Raw genomic sequence first — 16,563 nt, 5'->3', positions numbered from 1 at the left:
ACAGCTCATACTGCTGGGAAATTTCTTCTAAGGTTCAGCCTAAATCTGCTTCTCCGCAAATTTCTATCTGCAGATCTCAGTCCTGCCCTCTGGAGCATAGGCCTGTTACAGACTGCCAAAATAAAGCTGCTTTGGGTCTCTTTGGAAGTATGCTATTTAAATGATGCATGGGTCCTAAGAGGCCGGAGGTTGCACCAAAGCCACAATCCAATCCTAAGCACTGGAGTGCAGCTTTGGTGCAGCTTCCAGATTCTTAGGATGCATGCATCATTTAAACAGCATACCTCCAAAGAGACCCGAAGCAGCTTTATTTTGGCAGTCTGTAACAGGCCATAGAGAACTTGATGCATCTTCAGCGCTGGAGAGCCAGTGTAGTGTTGTACTTTGGGCACTGGAGTATGACTCTGGAGATCAGGGTCTGAATCCTTGCTCATCCATGGAAACTCACTGCCTGGGCTTTGGGCAAGTCATGCTCTCTCAGCCTCAGAGGAAGGCAAAGACAAACCCTTTCTGAACAAATCTTTCCAAGGAAAGCCCATGACAGATTCACCTTGGGGTTGCCATAAGTCAGAAACCACTAGAAGGCACACAACAACCTGTTTCCTTACATGGCCACTGACACCCCAAAAGGATCATCAAGCTTTATGTTTTAAAAATATGTGCTTCCTGGTCTCTCTGTCGCATCACACAAAATACAAAAGCTACTGAATAAATAAAACAGCTCACTGTTTCTTTTTCATTCTTTAATTAGGAACTATTAATTGTTGGGCTTTACCCACACAAACTGTACAAACCAGACAAAGAGAGGTGAGGAGGAAGAGGAAGTCCACAGCAGAGACAGCCATTTCCTCACAGCCAAGGGTGGGATTTCCTGGAATACACAGAGGAGAAGAGGAAGATGAGAAGCTAATACAGCTGTCCAACAAGAGGTATGCGACAGTCTCCCAAACAGTTTTCAGAAAGCCCAGGTGCTACATGTCGGCACCGGTTTGGCTACCTGCTTCCTGGCTCAGAGGAGTGGTGGCTTGAAAACTGTGGGGCTTGGCCAGCAGGAGCAACAAGCCACCCAGGGAGTCGCATGTGCCTGAGTGCTGGGGGCAGTCTCAATCTGCAGCATGGAAAGTAGCTGCCACGCAGGGTAAATAATGCTGAGTTCAACAACCCATGAGTCGAACTCAGAGCTGGACAGCTTCCTAAACACATGTTTAAAATCAATTCTTCATTCAGAATCAAGAAATCTAGAAACTTAATATATTTTAGAACAAGGGTGCACAGAAGCCAGGTGTTAATCACATCTTCAGACCCCTCAAGAGCCACACTCAACTCCAAAGCAAGCCCAAAGACCCCCTTTTCGCTCTACTCCTTCTGAAAATGGCAATCAGAAGTAACACCATGACACTTCTTCTCACCATTTTGAAAGGGGCTGCAGAGGAAAACAGAGGTCTTTGGGGAGGGTTATTAAGAGGTTCAAGCAGCATTTGTGTGGGTGGGATAGGGGCATTTTCATGGTTTCACTCATTTAGCAGGCTTTCTTCCTTGTTAAAATCACACTCATTTGGGTTTTTTTAAAAAAAAGAAATGGAAGTGGGTTGTTACTGTGAGGAATTTAGGGCCACAGAAGTGCATTTTAGGTGGTGCATGTGGATCTTGAGTTATAATTTCTCATCCCTATTTTAGAGAAAGGAGCAAGATCTGGTGCTTTGTTTGTGGAAGGCCCATAATCTACTAGGATCTGAGGAACAGAGCCTGGAAAGCTCTATTCTATTCAGTTATTATTGGCCATGTTGGCTGGAGGTTCTGGGAGCTGGCAGCCCAAAAGTCAATCCTTTGGATCCTCTTGGGCACAAAGAGCTGGGGGTAGAATGATCTTTTCCAAGGCAACCTCCTCCCACAATCTTCTGCTGAATTCACTCCCACATTCTCAGCCTGGGGGCCGAAAAAAAGAACAGGCACAGTCTGATCAGAAGCAGAGAAGAGGAGCACACAGATAAAACTAGAAATCTGCTACTTCAAGAGGCATGAAGGCCTGCCAAATGGGACGGCTTTCAGCTTTTAGAAGATGATAGTGGCACCCAGTCAAGCTGGATATGCTTTTTCCTGTATCAGAGGCATTATGCCTCTCAGTTCCAGTAACTGGAGGATGCAAACAGGAAGGTGCTTTTGTGTTCATGTTGTCCTTGGTGGTTCCAGCTGAAGCAGCTGAGTGGCCACTCTTAAAAGAGAACAATGCTTTGGTCTGATCGGCCTTCAAGGCTCTTACTGCCTTAATTTGCTGCCCAAAAGTCACTGTGGGAATTAAACTACCGCAAATGCGCACGGGGTTAAGAAGCAGAGAAAATGCATGGCTTATGACTTCACTGCAGAGAGCTGGCTCTTTCCTCCCTCGATCTGCCTTGCTGTGCCATCTAGTGGCAGTTATCTGATAGAGAGGAGAGTCAGCCCAATTCTTCCTCACAGTCAACACCAGAACTGGGAAATGCTACTATTTAGGGACTTCATCTCTGAGACGTCCTCCATCCCCTCCACATGGTTCAGAAAGGTAACTTTTCCAAGCTCTGGCTGATACTCTGTGGCCTACCTTAACCAGGGTTATAGTGCTCTGGATGTAGGCACAAAGGTAAGTCAAGATAATGGTAAATGCACTGTGCACATGCTCAAGAGCAAGGCTCCCATCTGAGCCCAGAGCCCTGGCATCCAAAGACAAGTTTTAGATCTCTCTGCTGGCTTGGATTAAAACCCACCAAATATTATTTTAATGTTAGGAAATACAGAGTGACAGTTCAGAAAATTTTCTTTGCAAACGGCAGAAAGTTTATCTTTCGTTATGTCACAGAATCCTAGAGTTGGAAGAGACCACAAGGGCCATCCAGTCTAACCCCCGCCATGCAGGAACTCTCAATCAAAACATACCTGACAGATGGCCAGAAACCTAACCCTAACTCTTTTCCATCTAGTATTGACAGTTCTGACTGAATGAATCTGCAAATCATGGCTCAGGGCTGCACTTTACTGGTTTGTTTCCAGGCACAAGTGAAAGTGCTTGTCATCATGACCTATAAAGCCCTGTATAGCTCAGGTCCAGATGATCTGAAAGATGCTATCTCCCTATGCAGGAAACCCCCACCTTTCAATGCCCCATTATTTAATGACCCACTCTTTCAACGCTTGCAAATTAGGACAAGGTCCATTAATCCAATGCAGAGTCCATTTTTGGTCAGTTTTTCTTACCTATGGTGGCTTGCTTGGGACTGACCATAGGTGCTGCTTGCAAAGCAAGCTGAAAAGGGGAATAAGGCACCAAACTAACTGAGAGACTCTGCGAACAGTGTGAGCAAGCCACCATAATTTTCTCATGTCCCCTACATGGCTTCTGCTTTTCAATTAATTCAGTTTTTTAACAGTGCTGTCCTGTACAAACCTGCCAGGGTCTTATGATCCACAAGTTGTGGTGAGGCCAAGAGATAGGGCCTTTTCAGTGGCAGCTCCCACCCTCTGCTTTCAATATGTAATCACTCCCACAGAGTCTTCTTACTGGAGTGTGTGCTTGGTTTGTTTTTTAACCTCTGCACTCTGTCTAATTAAATTCCATACTGTTTTAAATGTGATTATTTTAACTGTTTTAAAAACTGTATTGATGGGTTTTAACTGATTCTTCTGTGATCTGTCTTGGGTCCTGCTCTAGGAGAAGGTCAGCATATAAAATAAAAACATACCCTCCAAAAGTTGCTCACGCCTCATTCAGGATGCAGCCCACTATGTGTGTTTCCAGTAGCAAACACAATGTACTGCAGGAAAAGGCAGCATCAACACACACACACACACTCTCTCAATATGTCATTTGCATGAATCATTCATAAATCCGAAATTACTTATACATGGGGGTCTCAATCCTGTTGTCTGGAATACATGTTGGCATCCCTTCCAAATCATGGCTTCCAGTTCAGGTGCCAGCTGGTCAGAATCCCATTTTGGGAGAAAGGTAGGATTATAAATCCCATAAATCTTACATAATAAACCTGTAAGACAAAAGTGGGTATTCTTTGGCCCTCCAGATATTTTGGGCTTCAGCTTGCAGAAGCTCTGGCCAGCATGAACAAGGGAAAGAGACTGTGGGCCTTGTAATACTAAACATCTGGAAGATCAAATGTTACTCACTACTGGTACAAATAAATAAATAAAGCAGGTCACACTTTTTAGTGCAATTGGGATACAGTGGACCCTTCCCATCCACAGGGCTTTAGTTCCTGGGTCCCTTGCAGATGATTGTGCCCCATAGTATTCAGGAGAGGTGATGTGCGTGTGGACGCATTATGTCAACATTAAATAATATGGGCTGCGGCAATCCACAGGTGGTCAAATCAGCAGATTGCCATCCTGCCAATACAGAAGGTCTACTGTTTAGGAAGAGTGACCAGACCTGGTTGTTTTGTTTCACATGTGCATGTTAACTATGGATAAAATTTTGGCTGAAAGGTGTTGCTCTTTCCAAGCCAGCCTGCATTGCCACTGGAAACCGAGCCACTAAGACAGGACTGAGAAAGAGAAAGGAGACTCTGGTTAGGCTAACAAGAAATACATCAGAAGGTGCTTGCTTACCATCCTCATTCCAGAGCTTTCACGATTGCTTCACTGGCTTCCACACGGATCTGGGCTTCTGCCTTCGCTGCTTCATCGGAGGCCGAGGCTAACTCCGACAAGGCCTTTTCCAGGTTGGACTTGGCCACCTGCAAACAGGAAGAGGGTAACTGGATTAGCAATTGAAGCTCTGCACAAAGGGAAACCTAAAGTGTCATCTCTCGAGTCCCCCATTTGGAGCAGAAAACCAGAGAGGGAAACTTGCTCCTGATAAAAGTCATACTAAGCAATTGTAGATTTTTTGGGGGAAAGTATGTGAGAGGTTTATAAAGGGGATAGCCCACCAGGACTTTCCATTGTGGTGGGATTTTGAGTTCCTGCAAGGCAAGAGGCTATGCTGATGGCAGCAGTGCATCTGGTATGGTCTTCCACATCAGACAGGCTTTTGCTGAGGACCCAGATCAAATGTGCCAAAGCAACTGGGCAGCAGCAGTAGCGGGTGTGTGTGTGTGTGTGTGTGACAGTGGTGGAAGACCTCTCAGAGCCTGTGACAGCGGCACCATTACTAACCCTTGTATTCACAGATTCTTTATCCGCAAATTCAAACATCCACGGCTTGAAAATATTTTTAAAACATATAAATTCCAAAGAGCAAACTTTGGTTTTGCCATTTTATATACTGGAAATCATTTTCCTATGCCACTATATATAATAGGACTTGTGCATCCATGGTTTTTGGTATCCATGGAGAGTCCTGGAACCAAACCCCAGTGGATACCAAGGGTACTGTGCAGAGGGAGGCATGATAACTGCCTTTTGAACGTCTTCTACAATGAAAAACATAAGAGACAATCCAGAATGAAATGAGACAGTGTCAGAAGATGAGACCTTAGGTCAGAAGGCACTCAATGAGCTACTCAAGCAGAGGACAACTACAAGCAGTGCTGTGGCTAAGGATGCAACTGGACTCAAGCGGAAAGGATGTTCAGCTGTTGACTTGCTCAGAGGTGAAAGGAAAGTCTGAAGCTGCACAAGGCATATAATGGAAAGATGGGATGTGAAAACATTACAGGGAGATAGGCTTCCTCAAGGAAGTCACGGCTGCTCTGAGTTTCCAAGATCTTAGCAAGGCTGCTGCTGAGGATAGGGAGAACTGGAGAACTTTCATTCATAGGGTTGCTATAAGTTGAAGGTGACTTGACAGCAACTAAGAACTAAACAAAAACAGGGGTGTGGAGAAGAAGGGGAGAAACAGTTACTAACCGTGACATCAAGCTGATCCAACAGTGCCACTTCCTCAGCTAGTAGCTGGACTGAGGAGTCTGCATTTACTGTGATGGAACCGCTACTGACTACAGAAAGAAGATTGCAAAGCAAGAGGGGAAAAATAAGTCAGTAACGAACCATCGAAAATCCCATCATTTATTTGTTGACTTAAATATTTATTATTGCACTTTTATGCTGACTGATAACCAAAGCTCTACAGTTGTGTGCAAATAGCATTAAAACTATTTAGAAGCACAACAACAACTATAATAGTAATAACTTTTATTTATCTTTCCCACCTCTCCCTTTATAAAAATTAAGTGTTATAAAACAAATAAAAACCAGTAGCCAGACATGGGATGGATAAACCAGATGCAAAAATAAAATGCCTGGAAGAAACTACTTGTCACATGGCACAACGAAGATGATATTATAGAGTACGGTAGATGGTTTCTTCTTTCAGTCTCAGTGCGGCGTATTGTGGTTAGAGTGCTAGATTCAGACCTGGGAAGACCTTGGGGCAATTACATTCTTGTCCAGCCTGACTCTACATTACATGGTGGCTGTGGAGGAGGAGATGGAGAAGAGGAAATCTATGCGTACCATGTTGTGCTGAGGTGTGGAAACATGGGCTACAAATGGAATACATAGAACCTTAGAGATGGAAGGGACCCCCACAGGCCATGTTCTCCATACAGGAATACGAAACTGAAACAATCCTGAAAGATGACAAGCCAACCACTATTCATTGCATACTGAAGTAAGTGTCAGTTTCCAAGCCCAGAGGTCAAATCTGGATATCCTGAGAGCTCCCCATCCTGCTCTGGACATCTCTAGACGGCCACCCCAGCTTCTCCCATGACACTATCTGTTGCTAGTTTAGCTTGGAGAATGGGAGAGGTGACGTAACAGAAGGGATGCCATGTAGAGGAAGGAGTAAGCTCATGTCCTGCTGTTTCAGAGACTAAAACATGAACCAATGGGCTCAAATTTCTAGAAAAGAGATTCCATTTAAACATTAGGAAGCGTTTCTTGACTGTCGGAGTTACTCAGCCTGCCTCGGAGGGCAGTGACCTTTCTTTCTTTGGATGCCTTTCAAAAGAAGTTGGATGGTCATCTTTCAGGAGTGCTGTAGTTGTGTGTTCCTGTATGGCAGGGGATTGGATTGGATGCCCCTTGTGGCCCTTTCCAACTCTTAAGATCCTGCGATTCCACTACCCCCAGGATCCAAGGCTCACCAAAGTACTTTGAGGAGGACCCGTCCTCGGCAAAGACGGTCACAACGCCGGGCTTCAGGACCTGCAGGGTTGGGACATGGGCAGCCAAGATGCCGAAGGAGCCACTCAGGGTGGGGACATCCACTTGCTTCACGTGGGCTGCGTTGTAGTAAACCTGAGGAAAGAAAGAGAGGAGATCGGTATCAAGGCAAAGCAACCGTAAAAACGTGGGAGCTCTGCAACACTGTAATCAACCTCAGAGATATATAGCTGCGTTAGTCTGGATCAGGATGCAAGTCTTTGAGACTGAGAGAAGGAAGTTCATAGCTGAGCTTTTGGCTCAGGCTGCGGCTGCAGTGCGGAAACTATCCAGTCTGACTCCACTTTAACTGCCTTGGCTCAATGCTATAAGATACTAGGGATTGTAGTTTGTCGTGGCACCAGAGCTCTCTGACTAAACTGTCTCTTGCGTCATTTCGAACAGCCTCATCGTGGGGTTTCCGGGGCAAAAGGCATCCAGGAGAAGTTGACCATTGCTGCCTCCTGTAAACGGACGATGGCGAGAGAGCATCCTTAGGGCAAGGTGGCCAATGTCATCCAGGTGACGTTTCCTCCGTCCATCCGCCCCAAGACTCTGGAGCGACCTTCCGGAAGAAGGGATTCAGCAGCTGAGAATGCTGCCCAAATTCAAAGCAGCATCAAAGGCCAGTCGGTCTCTTGCGGCTGGCTATCCAGATGGTTTTTAAACCGTGGTGTTTCACTGTTCAGCCGCCCCTCCGTTCTCGCGGATCCGATGAATATGTCCTCTCTAGGAAGATCTAGGTCCTCCAGCGCAACTCTATGGTCAACTTTAACTAAACGTCGCCCTGAAAGACCTAGAGATTATTCCTAGAGAGGATGCTCTGCTGGGCCTTTGTAGGCAAGCAGGCAAACCCCAACTCCCAGAATTCCATAGCCTTGAGCCAGAGCAGTTAGAGCGGTTCCAAACCGGGTTATTTCCCCAGTGTGTATGCAGCCAAAGTCCCCAACCTCTTCTCACCTGGGAGGGCGAGGCGAAGGTGAAGGCCATCTGGGCCTGGCCCGAGGCGGCAGGGGCGGCCTCTGCATAGCCCCGGAGGGATCCCCGGGAGCCCAGGGCCAAGGCGCGGGCCAAGAGGCTTCGTCCGGCGGGGAGCAGCGGCAGCATGGCGGAGCCAAGGGCGAAGGAGGACGGCGACCAGGAGAACAGAAGAGGGAAACCGTCCGAACTACAACTCCCAGCCTGCCTCGCGAGCGGAACGCATCACTCTTCCGCTTCCGCCGGAAATGCCGCCGACGCCATTTTAGGCGCTCAGAGGTGAAGGTGATGTCCCATCAGGCCCCGAAGCCCGCGTGAGGGAGGCGGCGGACTCCAATTCCCAGAAACCCCTTCGGCCGACAAAAAAAGGCTGTCTGACACATTCCGAGTCACCCACTGAAAACTTCATTTCCCGTGAGGCCTCGCGGTATCCTAGCCGCACTCACTCATTGGGCGCCGCCGCAACGCTGCATGGGAAATGTAGTGCTATTCTTTTCCAAGTCTTAACTCCGCCCGTTCGAGGCCTTTTTTAAAAAAAATTAGACGCTAATCCTGTTGGTAGGTACTTTTCGTGACAGAAATGGCCATTTCAGAGGTATCTCTTAATGAAAAACAAGCACTTCCGCTTTGCTTTCAAACAAAGGTCACACAGCTAGAGTATGAAGAGCACCGCTCTAGCCCTGTAGTCTCTATGGAATCCTCTTTCCGTTCTAGCCAGTGCCACTCTATGGTAACCGGAAGTCGGTCCGTCCTTGCACCAGGTCCCCTGCGCCACTTCCGGCGCGGCCGACTACTTTTACCTCCGCTGTGCCGCTTTGCTATTTACTTAATTTAGCCACGGGCCGAATGGCGGCGTCGGCTCCGCGCTTCGTTTGGTGGTTGGCGTTTGGGGCGGCGCTAGTGGCAGCAACGGGGCCGAAGGTGAACGAGACAGGAGAGGCGGGCCAGGGCCCCCAGGGCCACAGCCGCCATGAGGGCCCTGCGGCGCCCACCGCGCCTTCGACGGAGGAGGCGGCGACGACATCCGGGTCCTCCTCGGGGCTTTCCTCGTCGCCTTCGGGGCTGGGCCTTGGGCTCTCGGCCCTCCACCGCGCGCTCTACGTCGTCGCCGTCCTGGTCGGCTTCGGACTCCTTTACTACGTCGGGGGCCGCGCTCTGCGGTGAGGAGGGGCCTGGGGGCGGGGCCAAGGGCGAAGTGGGCGTGGTTCTGTGGAGTGGGCGGTATTCGTGTGTAGGTGGGCGGGGTCTGAGATAAGTGGGCGGGGTCTGAGATAAGTGGGCGGGGCCAGAATTGGTCACCTCCCAGAGATACAGGGAAGCTGCTTTTTAATATGTGTATCTATATGTATAGGAAAGTTACTTTTTAATATATATATATATATATATATATATGTATATTTACATATATAAAAAGCTATAGGGGAGTTCTTTTTTAATATACTGTACACTCATCCCTCCATATTTGCGGATTTGAACATTCACGCATTTGATTAATATGTCCTCTCTAGGAATCTCTAGGTCCTCCAGTGCAACTCTATGGTCAGCTTTAACTAAAGGTTGCACTGAAAGACCTAGAGATTCCTAGAGAGAATACTCTACTAGGCCTTTGTAGCTCCTCCAGTGCAGTTCTATGCTCAGTGTCTGTTGGATGTTGACCACAGAGTTGCCCTGGAGGACCTAGAGATTCCTAGAGAGGACACTCTACTAGGCCTTTGTAGCTCTTCCATTGCAACTCTATGGCCAGTGTCTGTCGGACGTTGACCACAGAGTTGCCCTGGAGGACCTAGAGATTGTTAGAGAGGACACTCTACTTGGCCATTGTAGCTCCTCCAGCGCAATTTCTATGCTCAGTGTCTGTCGGACATTGACCACAGAGTTGCCTGGAGGACCTAGAGATTCCTAGAGAGGACACTCTACTAGGCCTTTGTAGCTCCTCCATTGGAGTTCTATGGTCAGTGTCTGTCGGACGTTGGCCACAGAGTTGCCTGGAGGACCTAGAGATTCCTAGAGAGGTGTCCTCCATATTCACGGGGGTCTTGTGCCCCTAACCCTAGTGAATATGGAGAGACAAGTGTGTGTGTGTGTGTGTGTGTGTGTGTATAATTCCAGAGTGTGAATGCAGCCAGCAACAACAGATAAAAACACAGCAACAAAGCAAGCGGACATAAAGTAGCGTCACAATATCCTAAAAGAAGCTGAGAAATGCAAATCAAGGCCAGGAATGCTCTGACACTGCATGAAGTTATACATAAAAATCTTCCTCTTGCGTGATTTTAAGGCAGTAAATGCATAAACCCCTTGTCTTAGAACATTTTACTTTGTCGTTCTACAAAGGAGATTTCACATGTCTAGGCCGTGGTATATAATGTCGCAGGGTTTTGGTAGATGCTGCCACTGATGGCGGATGTAACTGCTTTTTTTCAGGACACGGAAGCCTCCGCGGAAAAAATATGGCCTCTTGTCGAACTCTGAAGACCCCATGGAGATGGCCTCTCTAGAGAGCGACGAAGATACGGTGTTCGAAACGAGGAACCTGAGGCGGTGAGTGTTCACTGCACTGGTACACGCTGTAGATACTCATGTATAAGTAGACATTTTAGTTAAAAGAAATTGAAACACACACACACACACCAAAAAAACTGAATCAGCTCATCCATGGCTCAATGTTAAGCACTGGATTTTAACTCTTTCAGGAAAAGGAACCATCCCCTGGTGAAAGGCAAGAAGATTATCTGCCCCAGAAGCAACCTCCTCTACTCTCTCATCCATCCAGGCTTTATTTTGAAGCCTGCTGGAGTCGTGTAAATCCCTTCGCATTGTTTTCCTTCACTTCATCCTTTACATCCTTTGTTACACGTCCCTAAGTTTTACCCTGAATGTATCCATGGGTTATATCAAACATCCATAACTTTGGTTCCAAAACCTACCCTGGACTTGTATGTGAGGTTGACTTACAGTCAAGTACATAGGTAAATAATAATAATAATCATAATTATTTATTTATACCCCACTCTTCAGCCAGAGTGGCTCACAAATTGTTAATTAGACATTTCTCTGCCCTCAGGCTTCCAATCTAAAGAGACAAGACATAAAAGGAGAAGGGAATGGCAGTAGGGAAGGGGAAAAAGCCAGCAGATCTTCTCTCCCTCTGATGCCTGGACCATGGCAGATGGACTGGAGGAAGGGCCCTTCTTCTTACTCTGATTAGGCCCAATGGAGCTGGCTTGCCTTTCTCTCCCTCTGGATGATGGTGGATGGAGACAGGGCACTTCTTCTTTTCATGTCTCTTGGCTAGACCTATAGTATGCATGTCATGTTGCAGATGGTGTTAGATTCCACCTTCCATCAGTCCCAGCCAGCATAAGTAATAGTCAGGGACCATATCAACTGCAGTGCTCCTGGCCTCTGAGAGAGAGAAGAGCAGCAGGGCACAGCTGCCATCTTGTCTTGGTCCAACAACCGTTGAGAGCTCCTTCCTACATTCCTGCTGCCATTGCTGTGACATCAGATGGATAGAAGAGCAGCTAGCCACAGTTCCATCACGGCTTGGTGACAGATTTTCCCTCCATCTTTCAGTTTTCACTGCTGTCGCCTCAAAGAAGAGCAGCCCAGCACAGCTCTATCACGCTTTGGCCCAAGCAGCCGATAAGGGGCCTCCCTGCCTCCATGTTCCAAATGCAGTTTTTGTGGCCCTTTAGGGAGAGAAGAGCAGCCAGCACCTGATGGACATAATCCCTCTCCAATGCCATTCTTTTCCCTTTATGTTTTGCGTCTAATTTAGATTGTAAGCCTGAGGACAGGGAACTGTTTTAATGATGACTTGTAAGCCACCCTGGGAGCCTTTTTCTGAGGACCAGGTAGAAATATTCTAGATAAATGGGAATCAGAATCAGTTTCTGGTGGGTCATTTGTCCTTACACTCCAGCTGAGAGTCTAGAGTTGGTGTCACATATTCCAGTTGTTTTACTCTACCAATGAAAAGATGGCTGCCTTTGTATAGTAGCTGGACTTTCTGGACAGTCTTCAAGGGCAGTCCTGCGCAGAGAACACTATGGTAGTCTAATCTTCTGTGTTTTTCTTCCCCCCTTTAGATGATGATGGTGCCCATGGTGTGACGTGCCAGCCTTTGAACAGAGGAGGTACAGAGCCACTGTCGCCAGCCACCTTTTTCCTGATTCCTTGTTTTCTCTCTCTCTTTTTATTTTTTAACACTGTGGGATTTGTTTTCCTGAAGAGATGCTGCTTTGTGTGAGCCCTTCCTCTTGTTGAACCAGGATGGCTGGCGTCCCAGACTGACATGGATAGCTGGCATTTTGCCTCCCAAACTGACAAGATGAATGTAGCTGGCTGGGGACCAAAGGTGAAAGAGAATTGGATGGGGTACACGAGTGAAGGAATCAAAATGTATGTCTTTGTGTGTCTTTATACATTCCTATCGGCGGTAGGACCAGAGGCTGTGATACTAAGCCACCATCCTTGAGGACCACCTGCCTTCATCCTGGATTGGTCAATAAAATTTGTTCCCACGTAGTTGAGCTTGTGGGCTTCAGGATAATGAGATAGTTGCTCCATTGGCTCATCCTCCAGGTAACGGGTTGGGAAACTGCAGCGGTCCACACGGTTTGGCTTCTACCTGAACTTGATATTGGCTTGTTCTCCAGACATTTCAGAGTAGCCTCAGTAGCTTTGGGATTCTGCCATAAGCTTCTGGAAACTGTTAAGTGTTGAGCAAGAGGGTTCTAGGAAGAGTTACTGGAGGCAGAACAACATAGGAGTCTGGTTGTTCAGCTGGCTAAAACTTGGTGCTGGCACCTCATTCTTTTGGAAGGGATTCTTCCACTCCCCGAACCCCTTTGTGCCCTCTGTGGTTTTCAGCCTGTTTCAGGTTAGCAGGAAATGTTTGAATTCTGGGCACCAACCTAACTTCCTAAAGCTCAGATGAGTAATCATTGGAAACTATGGGGCAGTTTTAGCCCTCGAGGGATCCTCATCTGTAAAGAGAAATCTCCATTTTTTTTGTTCTCAAATGCTCCTTAGAGAGTACAGGGACACATTTGCTATGGTTTTAGGCCCAGGAAAGGCCTTTATTACTACAGGTAGTAAGCAGAAAATTGCTTTCTGTTTGCTTCTTGTTTGTTAAAAAGCCCTTTACTGGGCCTAAAATAGCCCGGAGGAGGGCTTCTGGAGGGCTTTTGGGGTGCCAAAAATTGGAAAACAGTAAACTGTGAAGTCCTAGGGGCCACAAAAGCAGCCCTGGGTCCACACTTTGTCCAGCCCTGCTGTGAGGGGTAGATGTCACACAGGCTCAGTTGCTGAGCAATAGAAACGAGTTTTCACATTAAAAGCAGTGCTGGGTTTACATGCAATGGTTGCAAGAAAAGGTTTGTTTGGTTTTTAAAAAATTTCTCCCCAGGAATGCAAAGAGGAGGGTCTAGGCTGAGTAGGAGATACTGTGAGTTGTAGCAGGGTAAGCACATTGTGGTGCTTAGAACCCACTTTCCAGTCCCTTTGAAGCCTCCCAAATTTTGGAAAAGGAATTAATTTGGTATGAGGGGTTTTTTTTTTTTTTGGCAATTTTTGCTCCTAAGTCAGGCAGAAAATTCCCCCAAACATGTGAAAAACATGAAAAACTCCCCACCTTCCCCTGTTCAAGCACCTGAGAACACTGCACTACCTCCAAATGCCTCTGCTTTCCTTTTTAGTCCCTCTCAAAATGGTGACAGCAAGTAAGACAATGTCTTTTCATTTTGAGAGCGACTGCAGAGCAAACAAAAGAGTTTGGATGTGCTGTAGAGGAGGCAGTCCATGGGGAGGGTTTGGGGGGAGTTGGCCCCTGACGCCTGTGCAATTGCCCACCTGTATTCTAGTCCCAACAACATCTGGAGGGCCTCAGGATTCACACTCGTGCCACAGACTGCTCATGGCGTTAGGCAGGCATAGGCAATTTTTACAGGAGTAGGACCATAGTTTCTGCCTTGGCACCTTGCTTGGAACAAGGGATGCAGATAAGGGCATGGAATCAAAACTGGCCGTGCTGGAACTTGTGCATGTTTGGATTTTTGTGTGTCTCCTTTGCCAGTTCAAGTACCACAAATTCCACATCAGAAAACTGGATGCTTCTAGAAACAGAAACTCTTTTTATGTTTACTCCCCCCCCCCCCGGTCCTTTTGGGGCTTTGTGCGGTCTTGTGGGCCATAAAAACTGCCTTGTGGGCCACGCATGGTCCATGAGCTATGCTTTGCCTACCTTGGTGCCAGGGGAGCTACATGCCGGCCTGGGATTAGTAGCCATAGCTTTACAAATCTTTCCTCTTCCCCTTCTTGGATGAGTGGCAAGGATTAATCCCCCACCTCACTTCCCCAAAGAACCAAGTCCATTTGAATTTGACTCTACTCCCTGGCAATATTTGCTCTTCATTCCTCTTTTGTGGCTTTGCGCTGCAAACACAATCCCTCTTCAAACAATTCCAGTCATACTGTTTTCTTTGTGAGACATTCCTTGCTGAAATGTGAAGTGGATCATCTTTTTTCTTTCTGGCTAGCAAAATCAACATCCTGTTTTCTCACTAACCAGTCCTCTAACCGGTGACCAACGAGTTGTGTCTTTGCATTATAACAGTTTATAATCTTTGGCAATGCTGTATTTGAGAAGAGTTTAGGCCAGGCTTGTTCTCTGGGTACAAGGTGTGCCCACACATGTGTGTTGCTATGGAAAGGAAGGGCCCTTCCATAGACATCGACTGCAACTCCCATGGTCCCTCACTATTAGCGGTGCCGGCCAGGGCCTGATGGGAGCTATAGAGGATCGTGTATTGCTCACCCCTTTAAGATTATTGCAACTCTTTGCCTGTCCCCAGCCCTGCGTCCTCCAGCTGTTGTGGACTTCAGCTCCCCTCATCCACAGCAACATGGGAATTGTGGTTCAGCTGATCTGGAAAGGGGCCAAATTGGGAGGGATAGCTGGCTGCAATTTGAAATGTGTGCATGCACGAGTGTGTGCGCGTGCGCATACACACACTTACAAAACCATGAATATTTTCATTTTTAAAACCATACAGACAAAGAGAACTAATCTTTTCTTAAAACTGTGATTGATGGGGTGCAGGGTTTTTCCTTCCCGAGTTTTGTTTGTTCTGGAGTGGAAATAAATCTGCTAATCTTCAGCTAAAGAAGAATAAACAGTCCATCCTCTGGAATCTTTTGTGCTTAAAACCTGATGTTGGGAAACTGAGTGTTTGTGGCTGTGTGTGTGTTTGTATCCATTAACGTCGGTGGGGATGTTTTATTCTGTTGGTTTCAAACGGGAGATCCACTTTGGTCACTGAGGAGATCCATTTTCTTTTAGTCTGCTATCCTATAATGTATATATGCAAATATAGCTGATATATACTTGTATGTGTTCTTGGACATCACTGAACAGAAAATGTAGTCCCAGAGGCAGAAATAACACAGAAAGAATAGTGAGAGGTTCTGACACCACAGAAAAGAAGAGAAGGGTCCTAAACACATTGCAGAAATAATCCAGTTTGCAATCGCTTCAACTGCCCTGGCTCAGTGCTAGAGAATCCTGGGAACTGTAGTTTATTGTGGCACCAGAGCTGTCTGACAGAGAAGGCTAAATGTGTCACAAAACCACAGTTGCTGAAATTCCCTAGCATTGAGGCATGGTAGTTAAAGTGGTCTCAAACTGGATTGTTTCTGCAGTGTGTTTTCGACCAAGATCAACATATTTCAGCGGACTTTTAATTCACAACTAACTGTAGGTATATGTGAAATGAAACAACCAGGCAAGGTAAGCCTTGCATAAGTGAACAAAAGCATTTAAAAAATGATTTCGCTACCCTCCACTTTTCTTATGGTTTCCATGTTGGTATCCAAACATAGATCTGTGTTTCTCCGGTGCTCCATCGCAATCTTTCCAACGCCAGTGCTGCCAGGGGGAAAAATCCAGTTGGACGGAGGACTGGAAGAAAAAGGATGTCTGGGTGGCTATCAGAAGGCTTTGTAAAAAGGAGCTTCTTTGCCAGAAGCTGTGTTACCTGAGGTATGCCTGTAATCTTACAGCAGTCCAAATCTTATAACACAACATCAACTCTTGTTGGCATTTTGAAAGAGACCGCAGAAGAAAATGGAAGTATTTGGGGTGGCAACAGACACATGCAGCGCATGGGTGTGTGTGTGTTGGGCAACATTTTTCCTCCAGTCCCTAAATTCGTAGCATTGCAGTAATTGAAGACTTTGGTGGTGCATTTAGAAATAGAATCAAAGAATCCTAGGTTTGGAAGAGACCCGCAATCCCATTCTGCCATGCAGAAAGATACAACAAAAGCCCTCCTGACAGATGGCCATCCAGCCTCTGTTTAAAGATTTCACTGCTCTGAGACAGCAGCATCTTCCTCTGTTGAACAGCTCTTACTGTCAGGAAGTTCTTCCTAATGTTAAGGTGGA

At 46.7% G+C, this 16,563-nt stretch overlaps 2 protein-coding genes across 2 annotated transcripts; one reads left to right on the top strand and one right to left on the bottom strand.

Moving 5' to 3' along the window:
* Window positions 1-726: 726 nt before the first annotated feature.
* ATP5F1D (ATP synthase F1 subunit delta) lies at window positions 727-8,648 on the bottom strand. Its single transcript, XM_089535737.1, has 5 exons — window positions 8,098-8,648; window positions 7,080-7,233; window positions 5,839-5,927; window positions 4,597-4,724; window positions 727-871 (listed from the first exon to the last, which is right to left on the bottom strand). Exons 1-4 carry the CDS (start codon window positions 8,242-8,244, stop codon window positions 4,602-4,604), a joined length of 513 nt encoding a protein of 170 aa, XP_089391863.1. The 5' UTR covers window positions 8,245-8,648; the 3' UTR covers window positions 727-871; window positions 4,597-4,601.
* Window positions 8,649-8,864: 216 nt separating this feature from the next.
* On the top strand, window positions 8,865-13,305 carry FAM174C (family with sequence similarity 174 member C). The gene is made up of 3 exons (XM_089535738.1): window positions 8,865-9,275; window positions 10,540-10,656; window positions 12,207-13,305. Exons 1-3 carry the CDS (start codon window positions 8,962-8,964, stop codon window positions 12,208-12,210), a joined length of 435 nt encoding a protein of 144 aa, XP_089391864.1. The 5' UTR covers window positions 8,865-8,961; the 3' UTR covers window positions 12,211-13,305.
* The last annotated feature ends 3,258 nt before the right edge of the window (window positions 13,306-16,563 follow it).

This window comes from Sceloporus occidentalis, unplaced genomic scaffold (genome assembly GCF_023333645.1).
Source record: "Sceloporus occidentalis isolate IW3139 unplaced genomic scaffold, rSceOcc1.0.p SCAF_8, whole genome shotgun sequence".
Classification (NCBI taxonomy): domain Eukaryota; kingdom Metazoa; phylum Chordata; class Lepidosauria; order Squamata; family Phrynosomatidae; genus Sceloporus; species Sceloporus occidentalis.
This window is presented reverse-complemented; position numbering and strand designations above follow the sequence as displayed.

Coding starts and splice junctions, on each gene's coding strand:
- ATP5F1D (XM_089535737.1), bottom strand. CDS start 8,244: ATGCTGCCGCTGCTCCCCGCCGGACGAAGCCTCTTGGCCCGCGCCTTG. Junction 7,234..8,097: donor CCTTCGCCTCGCCCTCCCAG/GTGAGAAGAGGT, acceptor TTCTTTCCTCAG/GTTTACTACAACGCAGCCCA. Junction 5,928..7,079: donor GTCCTCCTCAAAGTACTTTG/GTGAGCCTTGGA, acceptor TTCTTTCTGTAG/TCAGTAGCGGTTCCATCACA.
- FAM174C (XM_089535738.1), top strand. CDS start 8,962: ATGGCGGCGTCGGCTCCGCGCTTCGTTTGGTGGTTGGCGTTTGGGGCG. Junction 9,276..10,539: donor GTCGGGGGCCGCGCTCTGCG/GTGAGGAGGGGC, acceptor GCTTTTTTTCAG/GACACGGAAGCCTCCGCGGA.